General features: G+C 47.7%; 1 protein-coding gene across 1 annotated transcript in view; it reads left to right on the top strand.

Moving 5' to 3' along the window:
* The window catches only part of LOC144727471 (uncharacterized), a 38,165-nt gene extending 18,819 nt beyond the window's left edge, over positions 1 to 19,346 (top strand). The window contains exons 4-6 of the mRNA XM_078606329.1: positions 4,269 to 4,373; positions 5,743 to 9,807; positions 13,295 to 19,346. Of these exons, the coding sequence (XP_078462455.1) occupies positions 4,269 to 4,373; positions 5,743 to 9,773 (4,136 nt within the window). The 3' untranslated portion in view covers positions 9,774 to 9,807; positions 13,295 to 19,346. The remainder of the gene's footprint in view (positions 1 to 4,268; positions 4,374 to 5,742; positions 9,808 to 13,294) is intronic.
* Positions 19,347 to 19,687: the final 341 nt, after the last annotated feature.

Here is a 19,687-nt window from a genome sequence, read left to right as displayed (position 1 = left end):
AGGGGAAAATTACACTCAACAAAATCAGTACTGTTCATAAGTAGGAGCTGGGGGAATATTTTCCTTACTGTGGGGTGAATAGGACTTCCAAATCCGTTTGACGGTGCCACACATTACCACACATCCTTAGCCTTATCCAATAATAACGTGCAACATAATTAGGATTCACTTTTACTGAACATGCCAATATTAAATACACTGTGTTGCCAGGTGAAAAATACCCCCCTCTAATAACCAGTGAATTACAGCGAAGACGCTTGCAGTGACGGATATATTTTGTTTGTAGGCCATTTCGAAGTGGTAGGCCTCATGTGGCCATAGACCGTAGATTCCACACCCCTGGCTTATAGCATTTACAGTACTTACATATGATAATGCTATCTTCTTGGTTCTTTCGGTAAAGTCAAGTAGAAGGGAAGTAATAAAATAATAAAAATAAAACATAACAAAATAATTCTCACGACGTTTCGGCCACAACGCAAGCAGCCGTCTTCAGGTGGAAAACAGGTCTGTCGAGAAGGCAGAGTCTGAATGACTCTGACGGCTGCTTGCGTTGTGGCCGAAACGTCGTGATAATTATTTAGTTATGTTTTATTTTTATTACTTCCCTTCTACGTCACTTTACCGAAAGAACCAAGAAGATGAATCCCTGCAGTCACGAAAGCTTTAAATCGAAATGATAATGCTACAACAAATTGAAGTCCATTTAACATCTTCTTTGGTATTTATGCTGTTCACCAGTTCCAATCATTAATATCACATCCACTATTACACCTCTCTGTTTGCTCAGTCATATTTTGCTGAAATCCCAAAATGTCTTTCCCTCAAATTGCCCTTCCCTTCATTGGAAATGCAGGAGGTGTATAAGATGTTCACACATAAAAGGCATCAAGTCTGCATTAACCATACATACTTGTGGCAAAACATGCAAAAAAAATATGCTTGGATAATGTATGGATTGTCCTCAACTAATTTTCCAACACCAGAGACAACCTCTTTTAGCATATGTATTTTCATGATTTACCAAAAGTAAGTGTGGTTAACGCAGACTCGACTCCTTGTAATAGTTGCCTGTTTGGTGTGTGAACATCTTAGCACCTCCTGTGTGTTGTTCATCACTTTGATACCGGCAAAAAAAAAGGTCCCATAGATAGAACAGCCCTTCCCTTGTATCTTTTATCTGAATGTTCACTCGCTCAGAATATGCCCAGTGAAATGTTTACGAAGCATTTTAAAGCCAAACAATTAACATTTCTTTTGAATAATGTTTATGCAGTTTTTTACGTAACTGAACATTCACCGCTCAAATCACCCGCAATGAACCCAATCTCATCAGATCTCAGAAGCTAAGCTGGGGTTGAGCCTTGTCACTACTGTATAAGGATTCGAGACTACCCAGACATACTTCACCAGGTATTGTAGACATGAGCCAGCCAGGAAATGGTAGTACAACAATATTTTAATCCATCTGTGCGGAGCTTTAAGTGTTATCCCCTTGTCTGCATTCATTTTCTCCGTGTACTCCAATTTCCTCTCGCACGCCATGCACTCCTTAATGGAATTGGCCAAACATCCCAACGAAAGACGTTCCCGAAAATGAAACTGAAGACCCAGTGTGGCTCACTCGGACAAACAAGAGCATTATAAGTCACCCACTCAAGCCGAACATGCCGTCAGTTAATTTTTTCATCCACACACAAAAATCAAACAGACCCGACGCTGTTATCACAGAGATTTAAAAGGGTCACAATGCCGACAATAAACAAAACATCTCCGTGCTGGCAGGGCAGACTTGCAGGCATCACCCCGACCGCTCGCCAGACTCACGGGCTCCCAGGGTGGGTTGGCACGGCGTTCTGATGACTGTGCCGTCCTTCAGCTCGGGCAACTAGGCTGCCTGCCACCGACCGCCTGCGGACATTAAATACTTTATTACACTCTTTGTAGAGCAGGTCATTGTGTGCGCCGCTGTTGTCATGGTCAAATGTACTCTGCCTGCAACAATGGCTATATCGCCCACTGCGCTCCAGCCGCTCTGTCGCCTTGCCACCCGGCCGCCCTGCCAACTCTCGTTGCCCGGCCGTGAGAACTCTATTCATCCTACTCACCACGGCGTGGGGGTTTCGCGATCGCGCAGCGCGGCTCTCCCGTGTGTGTTTTCTGGCCGTACCGCGTGCTTGTTCGGAACGATGTCCGACGTTTCGCTCCACATGCTTGGGAGCTTTTTCAAGCGCTGTTATTTTACCGACTAAGTTCCTGAGTTGAAACTCCCGGTACGCGTTACAATAACACACCGCACAACCAAAAACACAGTAGAAGGCCATCCATTAAGACCTCATCTGACGAGAAAGGAACGTTTTGCAAGACCTCTACCCTAATTCACCATATCCTTGACAAATGGGTCTGCATCTCTCATCACTCGCATGTAACCAACGAACCAAACATGAGTTTGATTGTTCATCAGAGTGCAATAGGTTTATCCAAACCTCGCAGTTCACTATCCTACAGTGACAGTAACGGTTCAGGGGGACAGTCGCTGCAGTTCTAGTCCCTCGCAGGTACCGGAGTGCTGTTATTAGTGGGACAATGTGAACGTGCTTTCCAGTGATTCATAGCACTCCCTTACCATCAACCACGTGGTTAATCCCTGGCTGGATGAGGGCCTCCCCAAGCCGCGCCATCTCTCATGATGACTCTGCGATGTAACAATCCACTCAGCACCACCTGTACATTAGCCGAATCCATCGCTCCGTATTCACGAACCATTGAAAAAAAGCTTCTTAGCTCAATGGGCCTCATTTAAAAGAAAGTTAATTTAACAACTAATATTTATTATAGATTAAAACACATTGCGACAAGTCCAAAGCCCTCAATTTCATAAACTGTGTGATTTTATTCGGGATAATGAAAAGAGCAAGTCTATGACTGCTTATGTTTTAAACAGAACCATGATAATGTCTTATGCATGATACAGATACTCCAGAACTGGACTTGATAACTGGATGTCAGAGCACAATTCTGATGCACTTACAGCAATCCATTTAGGGGAGCATGACGAGTCATGCCATGTGATCAGCTGTTTGTATGCCAAGATGCGGATGATGGCAACAGAGGCAGCCTTGCCCCGAAATTAACGAACCTTGAGCTAGGCCACTCATTCGTCTTGAGAAAGAATTCCGTTACATCAATATCTAACCGGCTTGTCCTGTAGGTATATGGAGCGTATGGTCAGGACCAGGTTAAGTTTTTGCGGGGCCTGGGGCTCTTTGAGATTTGGGAGAGCATCTCTTCTTCCCCTATTCAACTCCATCCATTTTCTGTTTTACCATCACCCATGCCCATTACCAAACACTGCATTGTTATTCACCCTGGTCATTTCAGTTCTAGTTTGTGAATACGAAATAACTGGCAACACAATACACACAGTATATTGCTGTGGCTTTTATTGACCACAACACAATACACACAGTATATTGCTGTGGCTTTACTGACAACAGCACAGTACGCTAAAGTATGTGTCATAATTTAACGGTACAGTATTGCATTTTAACCATTATAAAGTGTAGTATCTTTATTTGGGGGAGCAGGGGGGGGGGCAGTCGTCAACATCTGAGGCTCCAGACTGCAGGCCCCAAAGCCCCTGCGTTGATCCAGCCTCGTGTGTAAAAAAAACAGGGAGCCGATTGTTCTCTTGCCCTGTCCTACACAAGCTAAAATCCAAACCGCACCTAAATCATGAACAATGGCTTCCTGTTTTTGCAGGTGATTCATAACTCACGCTGGCAGATTCATTCACTGATAGATGCGTCGCTTTTCTGATTAAAAAAACACCCCCCTTCCGACTGCAAGTAATATATTGTGCCGTACTTTATTTAAAAAAGAAAGCAATCTGTTTTTAACAGTAAATATCCACGGTTATGGCACGCGCTTTATTCAACGCAGTTTTAAAGGTTCTCTAAAGTGAAAGGAAAATATTTTCTCGGAAAATAATTTATAAGTCACGGTTCCGTATAAGTTAATGATACTGGCAGCTGTGACATCGTCTGCGCGTGTATTTTTCCTGCCACAGTTGGCAGCGGAGTGATCATGTGACCACTGTTAGTGGGAGCCGGCTCGGGGACATGTGGATTCACTTAGCAGCAGGAAATCGGGCGAGCACATCTGGTCTTCTGGCCTAGGTCGTCTGCATTTGGAATGATCGATATTTGATTGATTAAACCCGAGCCCCGTCTCGTCTGTTTGCCCCGTTGTTTGCATGTGAACACCAGGAGCAGACCTCGAGGCGGAAGGGGGCTGCTGCCCTGTCGTCGCGTCGTCCCACCACGTGAACACCGCCACTGTCGACGCGGTGCGCTTGTCAGAGTGCGGGCAAGGTAGGCGACATCAAGATGTGATGCGTGCAAGATGACAGCATTCTGACAAATGCATGTTGAGGACTTGGTCTGCCAGGCTGACCGTTTCATCTCATCCACACTGCGTTCAAACACCATGCGCACCGCTGGCCCCAACACTCTCTTTCTGCTTCTCCCCACGCATTGCTCCACTCTGGAAATCCCTCCCATCGCTTCTCGAAGTGGTCACAAGCTTGGCCAATGTGTATCGACTCGAATCGATTGCACCTTTATTTGTGCTATTTGTTGCTGGCCACTTGGCGTTTGGGGGGCTTTGGGCCCGCGCCCAGCAACTGCTTCTAAACAACATCAACAATCCTCACACAGTTGAATCGGTGCCAAATGCAAATGTCGTGCAGGGCTACGATGGGAATATAAAGGAGCTCACTGCAAATCAAGCAGCAGGGATCTCAGAAGTGTGCAATAATCACACCGCATTCTCCAGAGTTTACGACTCGCTTCCCTCCCTCCCCCCTGTGTTTTATAAAGTTAAAGTTGAGGGTACATCCTATAATCCGGTAGTTATCTGTTTGTGTGACCAGATTTGTATAACTGTATTGTCTGGGGGGGCATAGATCTGATCTCTGTCTTACTTTTTGTAGCAGCTTATTATCCAGACAATTGAGTAATAACCGTTGCCCCCAATCAATCCACTGCTGGATGAAGGCCTCCCCCACTGGTTTCGGTCACCGGAGTTTCTGTTTGACTCAGCTTCACATTCTTATCGAGGTTGTTAGGCGTTGTAGCACAATCAGAGTGCTAAATAAATAAAGTGACTTTTATTGTGCACGTGTTTATGCAATGTGCCATAAATTACATTTCTGCTATTATCTGGGGGAAAAGAACACGCACTGTTATTGCTTTTGCAAGCACGAGAGCATATTTTGCAAAAGTTTAACGCCAGCACATTGCTGTGGCATTCACACATACCGTGTCCAATTTGTAATGGAAATTTTAACAAAAATATAGAAAATATTAATACCCACATTAAAATAACGTATGTTTTACCATAGCATTAAGTGACCATCTTCATAAGGGAAATAGAAGAAACTGAACAAAATAGTTTTGACTGCTAATTTAAAAGAAAACATTTTCTGTCTTTTGTGTAAAATGTTGAATTGTACACAAATATGCACGTAACTTAACTCATTGCTTTTTTATATTCTTGGTTCTTTCGGTAAAGTCACGTAGAAGGGAAATAATAAAATAATATAAATATAAAACAATAAAAATTCTCACGACGTTTCTTTAGCTTTTTGCCCTAAGATACATATTTGCTTCAATGTCAAAAACACGAGTGTGCAATAATTTGACTCGTCAATTTTTTTTGTTTGCCCGCCCGTCCTTACAGAGGAGCACGTGAAGCTTGAGCCGCTTGTGAACACCAACGGGACGGACGTGGAGGAGGGCGGCGGAACAAATAGTGGCGGCATCGAAGTGGCTGCCAGTCCCGCGGGAGAACACCAACAAGACGCCCACTCCGACCCGGTGAACGGGACGCAGAATGAAAGCGACAGTCAAACCGACGAAGCGACCGATCGGCCCGATGTCGAGCCAAAGCAGCACGGCGAGCTGGATTCCTCGAGCGCTTCTCAGGGCAACGAGGTTGGCTTCAGGAAAATATTTAAGTTCGGTGGCTTCAAGTTCACGATGAAGAAGGACAAGGCTGCTCAACCGGAGCCCGCCCATCTCCTGAAAGTGAGCAGAGGGGGGGAGGAGGGCGCCCCTCCTTCGGACGCGGCGCATCAAACACCCCGGCCCCACGAGCCGGACGAGCAGCCGGCGGGGGCGACGGAGCCCGCGCAGGCCGCTTACGCCGGCAGCGGCGGGGCGCACGGGGCGGAGTGGAGCGGCGGCAGCGGCAGCGGCGACGGGGAGGAGGAGGAGGACATCGTCGACCTGGAGATCGTCGACGAGGAAGAAGTCGCAGAAGCGATAGCGGCGGAAGCGGCCGCCTCGCTCGCCGCCAGCATCTGCAAGCCGCCCGCCGAGCCCCCGAAGGAAGAAGCTCCCGTGCCGCCTCTGAAGAAAATGTCGGGGCTGTTCGCGGGGCTGCGCAAGAAGGCGGGCGACAAGCAGAAGCGCGAAGAGGGCGCCGCCAGAGCGGCCGCCGGAGACGCGTCGCAGCGTCCCGATGACAGAAAAGCGGAGGTGGAAGGGAAGATGGCAGAACTGGCAAGAGCGTTGGAGGCGCATGCTGGAGGCGACGAGCAGGCGCCCGACGACCAGCAGCCCTGCTCGTCCAAGTCGGAAGCCACGCCCGACGTCCTGGTGTCCACGGCCCACGTCCTCGAATCGGCCACGTGCGAGGGAGCGGCGAGCGACACGCCTGCAGGGCAGCAGCAGCAGCAGCAGGAGTTGGCGGCAGCGAATGGCGAGAGCGCTCTGGAAACGGCAAATAAGAGCAAAGCGACGAACGAAGCCGCTGCCGATGACGACCACGAAGGGGATGCTACAGACACGTCTGCCAGGGCCAAGGCAAGGACTCATGAAGGACCTCTGAAGAAATTTTTCAAAGGCTCCGGATTGAAAAAGTTACCGAGCCTGAAGAGGAAGGTGACCAAGGAAAGAGAAGAGAGTGAACACTTCACTGGCGACGAGGGTGAATCGGGAACGGACGGGAAACGAGCGCAAACTTCCATTTCCGTGGAAGACAATAATCCGGGGTCCCCGGCGCACGCAAAGGAAGCAGAAACTAAATCGGAGGATTCGCTGCATCCTGGCGCAGCGGCCGTCGTGGCAGAGGGCAGGAACGCCGGCGCTGTAAGAAAGCGGGAGGGCATCACGGTCTGGTCTTCTTTCAAGAAGCTCGTGACCCCCAAGAAGCGCGTGAAGAGAGCGGCCGAGAGCGACACGGACGACGACCCGGAGGACCGGGCGGACGAGCGCTCGAAGAGCGGCGCGCCGGCCGCCGAGGGCAAGTCGCAGGAGACGCGCGGAGAAGCGGAGGCGGTGAAAGTGACCGTGGAGGTGCACGGCACCGCGGAGACCGCCGCCGTCGCCACCGTCGTCACGGCAACCGCAGCGGCAGACGTGGCGGCGGAGGACGCGTCATCGGAGGCCGCTTTGGAGCCGGCGGCCCTCGCCGTGGCGGCGAGTGACGAGGCGCGGGCGGACGAGGGCGCCGCGGTCTGCGACACGGCACCGGCTGCGTCTGACGCCGAAGTCGCGGACGGTCCGGAGGCGGCGGCGGTGGAGGCGGCGGCAACGGCGGCAGGAGAGCAAGAGCGGCGCGATGAGAGCGAGTCGGCGACCGGATCCCCCGAGGGGACCGAGACGACGGCCGGGAGCGGCGGAGGAGCGGAGGGCGCGGCGGCGACGAAGCGGGGGGACGACGACGCGCGAGCTGGCGACTCGCCCAAGCGCGAGTCCGCCTGGGAGTCCTTCAAGCGGCTTGTGACGCCCAAAAAGAAGGCGAAGGCCAAAGGGGACGGTCAGGCGGCCGGCGGGGACGAGGAGGACGCCTTGCAGCGGGCAGCTGCGGAGTTGAAGCGGGACGTGGAGCGAGCCGCTCAATCGCAAACGGAATCCCCGAAGCGCGAGTGCGCGAAGGCGGAGAACCCTTCCGCCCCCGGATGGTCGATCAAGAAGCTCTTTCCGGGGATGAGGAGAAGAAAGGCCGACGCCGACGCGGAGGGCGCCGAGGCGGAAGCGGCCGCCTCACCGGCGAGCGGTCGCGTCAAGTGCGCCGAGGTCCACCAGGACACGCCGTCCGTCGTGCCGCTGTCCGAGTTCGAGTCGGGAGATCTGTCGGTTCAAGTGGAGCGTCCGACGGCCGTTGAGGAGGCCGAGCTGTCCGTCTCCCAAGAACCGCCTCCCGAAGCCGCTTCCGAGGTCGTGCTCGGCGTGCCCACGGAGGCGGCGGTGGCGGCGGCGCCGGCGGGCGGTGATGGCGTTTTGAACAAAGCTGGCGAGCCGTGCGACGACAGAGAGGGGGGCGGGAGCTCCGACACGGCGTCGTCGGTGAGTGCGAATGCCGCAGGACCAACAGATGGTGCTTCGCGTACGGATCAACCTGCGGGCGCGGCATCTGAAACATCGGTTGTAACGAGCGACGATCGTTCACAACACGGCGGCGCGCTTGCGAAGGAAGCAGAGTCGAACGCCCTCCAAAACGTAACGGTGGACAACAACTTGGCGCAGGTAAAAATCGTAGCGGATGCGCCCTCGGTCACAGCCACTCGGCTCCAAACGCCCGACAGCGAAGCCGCTCGTGAAGGTTTAAAAGAAATGTCCCCAAGCCTGATTGTGACCGAAAGTGCACCAGAGAAACCGAATCCGTCGCCGAAGGATCGTGACGAAGAGAACGCCGATAAGGACTGTGCGCCGGTGGTTTGTGTGGTCGCCGGTGCCGAGAGTGAGCCGCACACCGCCGTGCCGGAGGTCGCTCGCGCGGTGGACGGTGGGACAGACGGCGCACCCGGTGGTTTGAGCAGCACAACTCGCTTACCAGACCTTGTGACCGACGCTTCAGCAGCTAAAGAGGGGAGCAGAGCTCAGGATGTCCCCGATGACATTCTGGCCACAGACATTGGCTGCAGTTTGAGTGGAAAGCAACAACGCCTGCCATCTGAGTGCCAGGAGATTCAACTCAAGCAGACCACCGTCCAGTCGGCCGCCAACGTCGCCCAACAAACGATCGAGCAGAACGCAACTGGGGAAACGCGTTTGAGTCGGGCGGCCGAAGAAATGGCCGAAGAAATTCCCGTGCAGTCCGTGAAGGATGCCATGGAGGCTTACAAAATCCCCTTGGAGACCATGGTCATGCAAGCTCCGCACGGCCAGGATCTGGAGGTGATCATGGAGGAAGACGCCGAGAGTCCGCCCGTCTCCGGCGCAGCCGCTGCGCCCGACGGCGCGTCGGCGAAGGTGAACGCCGAGGAGCGCGAGTGGCCGACGGCGGCGGCGGCAAACTCGGCGCGCAAGTCGGAGGCGGCGCTTGAGGAAGAAACTGCGGAGGACCACGGGAAAGGGCTGCCCGTTAATCACGATGGCCACAACAACAGCAACAATCATCATCATCATCATCGTGACAATGTCAACAGCCAAGCGCCTCTTGATTGTGCCTCTGTGGAAGGCGGCAAGGCATCTGAAATAACCAGCAAGGCAATTCCAAACAGCGCTGGCAGCGTCGAAACACTGTCACAGCAGAAACGTGCAGATGGGCCTATGAGCGAGAACAATGGACCCGAGGATTTGTCCTCGGCAGTACAAATGGATAAAGCGCAGCAGCTTTTGGAGAATAGCCTGGGCACCAGTAACTCAAAGGATTCTGCGGCGCAAGCGGAAACGGCCGCGGATCGCACGCAAGAGACGCCGCCGCCGCCGCCGCTCTCCGAAGGGGGTCTGCTCATGGCTGCCGCACAGTCCTCTGTGAGCTAGAGCCCTCCGGGGCCGCCTGTTCGTTGCTTACCGGGTAAGGCTACGATGAGCGGCGTTCTCTTGCACAAAAAACAACTCGAGTACGAAACTCCGTTCGGCTGCCTAGTTTAACCGGTGTCTTTTAAGGGAGATGTTCACCCATCAGATTCTATGCAACTGGACACCCGGGCGTGTGATCGTTTTTTTTGTCTATTCTGTTCCATCCCTTGGCTGCTGTATGACCACCCATGCCGAAAGCCAAACAAACTACATTGTTATTCAGCTTGGTTCTTTGAGTTTTAAAATCTGAATTGTAAAGGTGAATCAAATGTGAAATGAAAAAAACACTTATTTTTACTCATACTCTTAGTTTTTTTCGTTAAAGTCACGTAGGTGAAAAATATTAAAATAAAATAATAATAAATTAAAATAAATCAATTAAATCACTTTTATTTTGGCACGTAATTGGGAGAAATACGCATTTGCAGTGCTATGGCTTTAATTACCAAAATGGCATTGGGATTTATGATCGTGCTACAGTATTGCATTTTAACCATGATAGAGCAGTAGATATATTTTCTTGGAGAGGGCCCACAAAATCGGAGCCCGCTGGCTGTAGCCCCTAGAGCCCCTGAGTTAATTTGACCCAGACTATGACCACGTGAATATGATTTGTCCTGAAATTCCACCGTGCCAAGAAACAGTTTAGCGTATTTTTTTAATTCATTATATTGCACATATCAAACTATGGAACAAAAACATGTTGTTATTTTTTTCAAATATACGAACAAGGTAACACAGGTCAGATTTTATAAATATATAAATAAAAACCAATTGCAGGATCTGCATTCTGGTGTTTACACGTGCAAAAATACGTACATTTACCAATATATATTTTTGTATGTATAGAAAAATGTTTCCCATGAGAACTCGGAGGGGAAAAGGTCACATTTTTAATTTGCCACGGCATCTGGTTACCCCTGATCAGCTTCAGTTCCCGCAGGTGAAGATGACATTCCTGCCTGTGTGTGTGTGTGCGCGTGGTGTTTTTCTCTCCTGCCTCACTAACTGCAGTCGTATAGCAAGGCTGCCATTATAAATCTTGGTAAACTTTGTCTTGTCAGACTTCAGCTGCTAAATGCATATAAAGTGAGCACATCAGCCCCTTTTAAGTGTCTTTTGTTATTTTATATTTCGCGTGGATTGTGCAAATGTCAAGTTTTTTTAACGCCTCTTACTGAAGTTTTTTTTCTCGAGTTTCCTGGAATTTTACATTTTTGCTCCCTGGTATTCTCACCCAAATTCCCTCTTTAAAAAAATCTCATCGCTTGTGGCAACTGTGTCAATACGCATTTTTAGCTAACAGAAACCCTGTATTTTGGGAACGGTGCCAATTTTAAATTAGTGCCAAATTCTGCATTTACGAGCAGTCTTTGGTCTCTGGAGGAAGGTTGTCTGCATCCATCCCCCACATTTCTTTAAACTCTGAATGTAATTTGGCACGCAAAATTACCATGGTCAATATCTCACCACTCGTGGGACATTTAAACAGTATAGAAGAGCATAACACCATCGAAAAATCCGACAACATACACACATGCTTCAGTTCATTGCCACATCTTTTTGGACGCTTATGTTCCTTACCAGATGACCTCCATACTTTGTAACGGACCTTGGTCGTCATGGTTACATTTTCCCTTTCCTAGAAACATTTTTTATAAAAACCCATAAATAAACGATCAGGTTGGAGTGGGTGTGGTAGGAAAATTATTCAACCAATGTTTTTCAGCAAATAAAATGACACCGTATAGGGTACAACATACATGTTGTGGTTATACTATACAACTCTCCGATATGCTTCCGGGTTGTACTGCATTGCTGCTCGGCACGATGTCGGACGTTTCACTCCATGTGACGGGAGCTCAGTCCAGTTCCCGAAGAAGTTCCCATCACGTGGAGACGTCACGCCGAACATCACGCGCATAGGGGAGAGCGATAACATTACATCAACGATTGGTGGGATGTATATGAAGGGCCCAGGACTTGAGAAATGTTCAGGTGTTATATTTTGTCAAGCTTGTAAAGGGGGAACGTCTTTCACATTTATGAAGTTAATATGTTCAGAATCAAAATATTTCAACTCGAGGAATCCTATGAGCTGTAAAGCTATTTTTTTTACAGATGTTCAGTAGGGGCGAGTAAAAACGTTACAACAATAAACAGTACAAACACAGGATAGTGCCAAGTACAAGAAAGGTAAACAAATCACCCAAACACAAAACAACTAATCCATCCCCATCCTACCAGGCAAAGCCCACTGAGGAATTCACTTATATTTCAGAAGCGACCTGGCCACAAATGATAGCTCAACAAAGTGGCCCATCATTTGGACATTTATAGCACCAAAATAATCTCAATAATCTCAATGCACTTCAGGCAACCTTTTGTGCACTGACCGTTGCTGTAATCATGCGCCATCACTGCCACCGTGTGGTGTTACTGACCCCACATTTGTACAAAACGTACCAACATCGTTGTTGCCTTTCTGTTGGCGCCTTGGGGAAAAATTAACACGAGGCGTGTAACCTTGATTTGAAGCTTTCGTGACTGCAGGAATCCATACTCTTTGGTTCTTTCGGTAAAGTCACGTAGGTAGAACATTAATAGATCACGACGGTTCGATCGCAACACAAGCAATCGTCGTCAGTTGAGACCAACACAGCAGGAGAACTGCCGTTAATTGTCTATGGACCTGACAATACCGAAAGAACAAAAGAGTTCGAGGCGTGTAACAAATCTCGTCGCCTCTTCTCGTCATTAGTGGACTTGTAGCGGCCTCTAGTGGCCACCATAATACAACAAATACATAAAATACATTATTTGGCGATGCTGGTGGCAACAATCAACCACACTTTAAATAAATAAATGTATTATTTATTTGATATATTTAATATTTTAAGGCAGTGTTGTTGACGAGTGAGTTTAGAAAACAACTATATGGATAAAATAATAAATTCCAATCATTCTTAATCTCCATACCATGTCTGCCATGGGGGTTTTTGACCATACTTCACCACCCTGGTTAGTGAAAGTTGATGGAGGGCAGTGTAGGACAGGTTCTGATATCGATGTCAGCCGTGGCCAAACTCAACGCTAACCACTGCGCCACCCACAATACGAATCAAACAACAGAACTGATTTCAAACGACGTTTGATGCATGCAGCCTGCTACAGAAGAATCGATATGAATGTACACATTACGCCCCCAGTAAAACATTTAACTTGTCCTTATGCCTTATACCACGCACTGTGTTAAACATTCACGACAGTGGAAACATTGTACAATTACTGTCTTCAGTAACTGTAGGCAGAGTAGGCCAAATGCCCTCGAGAAGGCCTCTCTAGGGCCTCTGCTAGTGCAAGGCCCTCCCACCAGCAGTGGAGCCAGCAAGCAATTTCAGGGCTGCACCTTTAGCTTGAAACAAAAGATCAGGCTGTGTGTGAGATGACTGCTGAGAAGGTTGTGTTTTCCTTTGTTTCAGGACACGTGGCATCACGAGTGAAGCCCTCAACCTGAATTGCTGCTTGGACCAGTCCCAGCGAACCCAGCTCCCTCTGTCGAGGAGCAGCAACACGTGTGAGCTGCTGTACAGTATTTTGTATTCCAAGGGGCTAGGGGTGGAGAGGAAGGACCATCCTGGTGTTCTGTGGTTGTTGTAGCTTACTGGGAGACTTACCCTGGAAAATGTGGAGAGACGCACTCCCTCACGCGCCGGCGACACTTCGCACATGTGGACTCCGTTTTCACATGCAGTACATCCTCGTTCGTGCCGTGGTGTGGAACAGTTGTATCATTCTAACAGTAGACGTAGTAAACGCAAAACAGCTTACAAGTTTATATACACACACACACACACCTACCTATGGCTGTTAATAACATGAGTGGAAGAGTTGAAGAGAGTGAGAGGGAATAAAGAAAGTGTATACGCTATAACGGTAATCACAGTAATCAGTTGGTGGCTGGTTAGTCGCAGCTGGTTTGGGCCAGGTCCTACTCGTGAAATTATTTTTAAATAAAACGTTAACACTACTTACCTGCTAATTATAAAGATTATAAACTGAATGTACCTCGCTCACTCCTCCCAATCCGCCTCCCCCCCCCCCCACAGCTGTTGGCGTAGATAACTAATCGAGTCGGTCATGTTCCTGCTCAAAAGAGCATTGAGGCGGAGTGGTCACCCGCTGTTTACAGCCCAGAGCCAGCGATGGAAATTCCACATTCCTATAGTGGGGCGAGTATTCCATAGGACCACCACTGTCGACTTTCCCACAAAGTGGTACCTATTTTATTGACCATGGGGGGATGATGGGCAGAGTTCAACCCCCAATTAGCATTTTTATTTCAAACCTTTCAAACCTGAGCCTCTAGCTCCCGGCGCAATATATTCGTAGCAGCTGGCCGCCACTGATGGTAAGACATGTTGTGAACGTGCTCACTGATGAGAGGCAGATGTGCAGGTTTTTGGAAATATCGTGTTTGCTGTGTGATTCATTGCAAGCAGCTAAGTTTGCGGAATGCAACGCTTTCAAAGTTATTCCTCCTCGTCCTGCTTTTAATGACTTTTTATTTTACATTTGCTTTTTTTAAAAATAGTCACATTAAAAAAATTCCACAGCGAGGCCATCCCTCACGATGTGCAGAGGCTCAAGGCCATGATACTAAACTGGTGACATTGTAAGGCAATTCACACGGCTAACTGTCACTGGCGATGCGTTTACTGTGAGCAGCTGTGGTGGCATGGCATGGCAAGATATGTGGTATGGCAATGGAGACTTGGTATGGCAATGGGGTCTCGGAATGGCAATGCACTTAGTGAGGCAATGGGGTCTTGGTATGGCAATGGTATGGAATGATGGAATCATGTCTGGACAATGAAAAACCTGTTTAAAAGTGCGTTTGATGAACGATGATTGGTCTACATGGCACACAGCCTGAGGTAGCCATGTGACCTTATCTGTACAGTGATTGCTCCGCAGAGCACGCAACCTCGGGGTCGTCGTGTGACCTCTGTGATCTGATTGAAAGTCACAATTCAAGTTGCCCATTTTGCGAGCAGTTATCACACATTTGTCCAGATTCGGCCAAATTAAACATGTTACAATAAACAATGGCGTGGCAACCGTTACCAGCAAACAATTACAATAAAACTTCACGAGTGAATCAATGATCTTATTGGTTGTCCACCGGTGGTCTATCGTGGTTCGAGTTTGGGATCGTACAAACTCCACGTGGGTTTTGTTAAATTGCAGGCGAAATGTGCAGGTGGTTAGCAGATTAATTAGAATGTTGGGGCTGTTGCCAGACGAGTTCTCCTGGGACACCGCGTGGGTTTCAAGCTCTGGACTCGCCAAGGCAGAGAGATGGTGTTGAACTCCCAAACACTCGAGCCAAGAGCCACAATCGCTGTGTCCATCAGGCTATTTAGCGGTTGGCATCGTGAGGAGCACAGGTGGTGCATCTGCCCATCATCTCAATCAGTCAATCCATAATACCTGGGTCTGTCCCATAACCTGCCAGCAAAACTTTGACACCTCAAAGTGCACCTAGCCTGGCACAAGCACTGTGGTGGCATCACTGTCCTTTAAGGTAACATGGCAGCTGTTGCTCGAGCGGTTATGGGTTGCTTGAGGTATTTTTCCCTACATAGGCTCATGGAGCAGTTTCTAGAAATGCAGGCGTAGTGTTTAACTAAATACGGTGCTGAAAACAATTGAGTGAGTTGACATTCTCTCATTACAGTTATCGAATGACTAGTTTGAGCAAAGAGACTATATCTGAAGATTCAGCTATATTCACACGCAGCAGAAGATGAGACTGATGAGACCTCGTTCAGAGCTCTGTTTAAGTGTCTGTACACTTCATGAGAGAATAGCGACGCTCCGATGTGATAGAGACAACAGGAAGTTGTCTGTGAACATCTCACTCCACTGCACATCGCTCCCATGAGTCCAGCATGCTTAAATAGCCCCCAATTACAGTGGAACTTCACTCAAACCAGGTGAATATAATCAAAGACTTACCTAATTTACATGTTTTAAATGAACACGTGACTACATTTTATTTTATAAACTGTGTAATGGAAAGTATAAGCCATGTAGATTGATTCAAATTGATATGTACCGGATGCTATAATTGAAATAGATATAGGTTCAAGGTATACACATTATAAGAGAGTTATTATATAACTGTGTGTGAAATAGCCTATGACCCTGTGGTGATGCAGAGATGTTACGTGACCCTAATGCGAAGTTTTATTTGCAAAATCCTTCATTTATGAAATGCTCATAGAGCTGTTGCATATGAATTAATTGACTCATTAGATTCAAGCCCTTTCTCAACCCCACTACTGCATGAAAGCCTCCTCACCCTGCAGCTTGTGGGAGTTGTTTGACCATACTTCACCACGCTGGTCAGTGCAGATTGGTGAAACTCGCAGGGAGGTCACCCAGGACCAGTTGGGTTGTTAGTCGTGACCGGGAGTCGAACTCAGGTCACCAGGTTCATTACACAGGGAACGAACCACTGTGCCACTGCTCCCCGAGTTCTTACACAGTCCGTTTCCTTTCGTTTTTGCTGTCGTTACAAACAATATTAGCACGACGGTTGAAAAAGAATGTGTCTTAAGTCACAGAGTATTAAGACGCGGAAATACAAATGCTAATTCGATCATATGGAGTTAATTATTCGTATTGAATGGGTTGTAATATACACGTCATGGTTGCAAAAAGTCGTTGCTTTTAAGGTTCAATTAAATATCACAACTCTGGAAATTGACTTTTCAACAAGAACCAATGTAGACATGTGTTTGAATGTAGCAGTGTCTCGTGGCTGGAGGGGTCACACGATCTCATTACACAACTAATATGAATAGAAAAACATTGATAAACAAGTGATTTGATACCTGTATTGTGAGATATTGATAAATACGTGCTTTGATGTCTGTATTGTGAGATATAAGGATCAATATAAAAATTATCAATTGATGCATTGTGACATCCCCGAATAAATAGAATACACGTTACTGGCTTTAGTGGTATTAGTGGTATTTTACATCGAAACTTGCTGTTTTAGAGTGTCTGAGTTGGAATTTATCTCATTTAATGTTTTTAAAATGTATAACTGAAGTTCCACTTTAAAGTTAGATGAAGCTTTTTGTTGAACGGTAATTTCCTTTACGTAAGAGAACCCAATATGCTTCACTCTGTCTCCTTACTGCCATGCCTCTGTTTAAGCACTGTAAATATGCAATCGTGTTACAAATATGTATACCTATTTAAACATTTAACAATAATATACTGATGCTGTGATTTTCATACGACCGTATATGTCAATGTGTTGCATGAAAGCGAGGCGTTGTTTGCGTGTTTGCATATGACATTCAAACGCATTGCAAACTTCCACTTTGTCTGCTAAGTGCTCCGTGTCGGGGGAGAGAATGCAAAAAAGCTCCGCTTCCAAATTACAACAATACGCTCCGTTTTGAATGTTCCCCGTGTGAAACTAAATATCATGTTTATGAACTTGTTGCAGTGGCATTTAAAAAAAAAAAAGATGCTTCCATCACAGTAAGGATGTTTGTCATGGTGTGATGGTCAGCAAGCTGGACCGACAATCCGGGGTTCGTCGGTTTGATCTCCCAGGGGTGGAAACGATGGCGCAAGCTTCTGCGATCCAGCCCCGCGACTCTGCGGCAGGCAGTGTCGATGAGGACGCCGCCGTTTGCCCATCAGCAGGTGGCGTGTGGTGGGGTAAAGTGTGGGTACTCACACATCCTCTTAAGACGTTTGGTCGGCGTGGAGGAGGTCAGAAGGCCTCCAGTGGGGCTCTGTCTCGACAGCCTCCTCTGGTGGAGGCCGTTGTGACAGCAAGTGGGGTAAGCAAGACATTGCTGGGCTCCACATTCGCCTTCCACCTATGTCCAGTGAGCAAACGTTTCGATTGACAGAATGGGAGTTATTGTTAATCCCGCATCGAATTCCTTGTTGAAATTGTGAAGATTTATGGTAATAATACAGAATATGGCCCTGACACTGGGTCAGGTAGAATAAGTTGTGTTCATTAAAAAAAACATGCTACTTGGATGCAATAAAATATGTTTCAAAAAGCCTATAATTTACAAAGTAATTCCGTCAATGCTGTTAAATATGCTATAGAAAAACAAATCAACAACCCTTAATGTATCCAAGTAAAAACTGAGTTGATCAACATGCAGTGTATTAAAGAACTGAAACTTCTTCACAAAGTTTGAGATAAATGTATTGCAACGTATAAATGTTAAGTTAACTATCTTAAATACTTGTTCGCGTGAAGCATTCTCGTCATCAACCCCCTTGATGAGTGAGGCTCGTCGCAAACTCGGCTGTTATGCCGTGACCTTTATATCAGCACGACAAGGAGATGTCTCGTTCATGAGGGTCGATCGGCTTTGAGCTCGTGGGCTACAGCGACTTGCTGTCCAATTGTGGCCAATGAAAAATCTGCGAGTGGCTCCCGTGTCTGGCACAGCAAGTCGATCGCTCTTCCAAAACAGTCATTGTATTACCCAGCATGCTTCACAGCAGTCTAACAAGTTGCCATGCAGTGGTTTGCGGTCAGGGTTTTGTGCTTTTGCCAGGAACCCTGTCGATTGGTAGGAGTGCTCTCACCAATAACAACATCTGGTAAAGCAGCGGCATTTAGTCGGCAGTATGTGTTAGACCCAGAAGGTGAAAACTGGTCGAGAGTGTCACATGCTTAAATAACCCCTGCTGGTGATGAAGTTCTAGAAGGCAAATAAAACAAACTATTTCATGTAATTCCCTGGATTTTTCCACAACAGTAAGTCATTAAAATAATGTCCATGAAAGTGCTTTGCATCAGATGTATGAGTAATAAAGGTTAAACAACAGCACTCTATGCTTAAGACAAACTAACCAGTCATTTATCCTGTTTTAGTGGGAACTCCATTTGAGTAAAAATGTATGAAGTAAGTGTTTAGTGCATTTTCTCTGCGAGAGTAATCGCAGCACGTCACACATTCGACTGGCTGGGGCCTGAGGTCCAGGCGGATCTGTGTGAAGGGGTCGGATGTGTGAATCTGTAGAAAATGACCGTCACGCACAGACACTGCACTGGGTGTGGGCGGCTCGGACTGGTGTGTGATACATCATCAACACCCGACTCTGCTCCCAACGCATTGTAAACGATTCCACGCGTGACCAAGGCTGAATGTGCCATGCGTGTAGCGGTGCATGACGAGCAGCTCTGATGAGCCACCGCATTTAGAAGTTGTATCATTTCCAAATGCAAGTAGCGTAGATTAGCGTTTAAGCTTTGAACTTAGCTCTACCACGGCAGTGTCATTAAAACGCATGCTGTGATATATCTTGCCCATCTACAAAACTAACTGCATTAACTGAAGGGAGATAAACAGATGGATGCTTACTCTTTGCCATAAGGCTCATTTAATTTGCCGGCTGTGCAAGTTGCGCGCACTGTGTTTTTGTAACATTTGCAATGTGAAATTTATTTCAAAAATTAAAGTGTTAGACATATGTTGCGTTTCGCAATCATTTTGTGGATTTTTGTTTGTTGTGGAAATATTCATTGCGCAAGACATGTTTACTGGAAATTGTCAGAGTACAAGTACGACGTGGATGGGGAAACCGATCGTAACTGTTCACGTGGTCTTCCCAGTCGCGTGGCAAAAGACGACAGATGTCATCGCTCTGGTGACCCAACGTCAAAAAGAGTAACAGCACCGATGCAGACGACGACTCTGGGAGCACGTTCCTTCGGAGTGGGCAGGTAGGAACTTGGTTGGACAGCGCATTCGTGCGCTGTCCAACCGTAGTCGTGTTGGAGGTTGAAGTATGCACGACAGACAGATAATCCC

The sequence above is a fragment of the Lampetra planeri genome, chromosome 25 (genome assembly GCF_965212315.1).
Source record: "Lampetra planeri chromosome 25, kcLamPlan1.2.h2, whole genome shotgun sequence".
Classification (NCBI taxonomy): Eukaryota; Metazoa; Chordata; class Hyperoartia; order Petromyzontiformes; family Petromyzontidae; genus Lampetra; species Lampetra planeri.
This window is presented reverse-complemented; position numbering and strand designations above follow the sequence as displayed.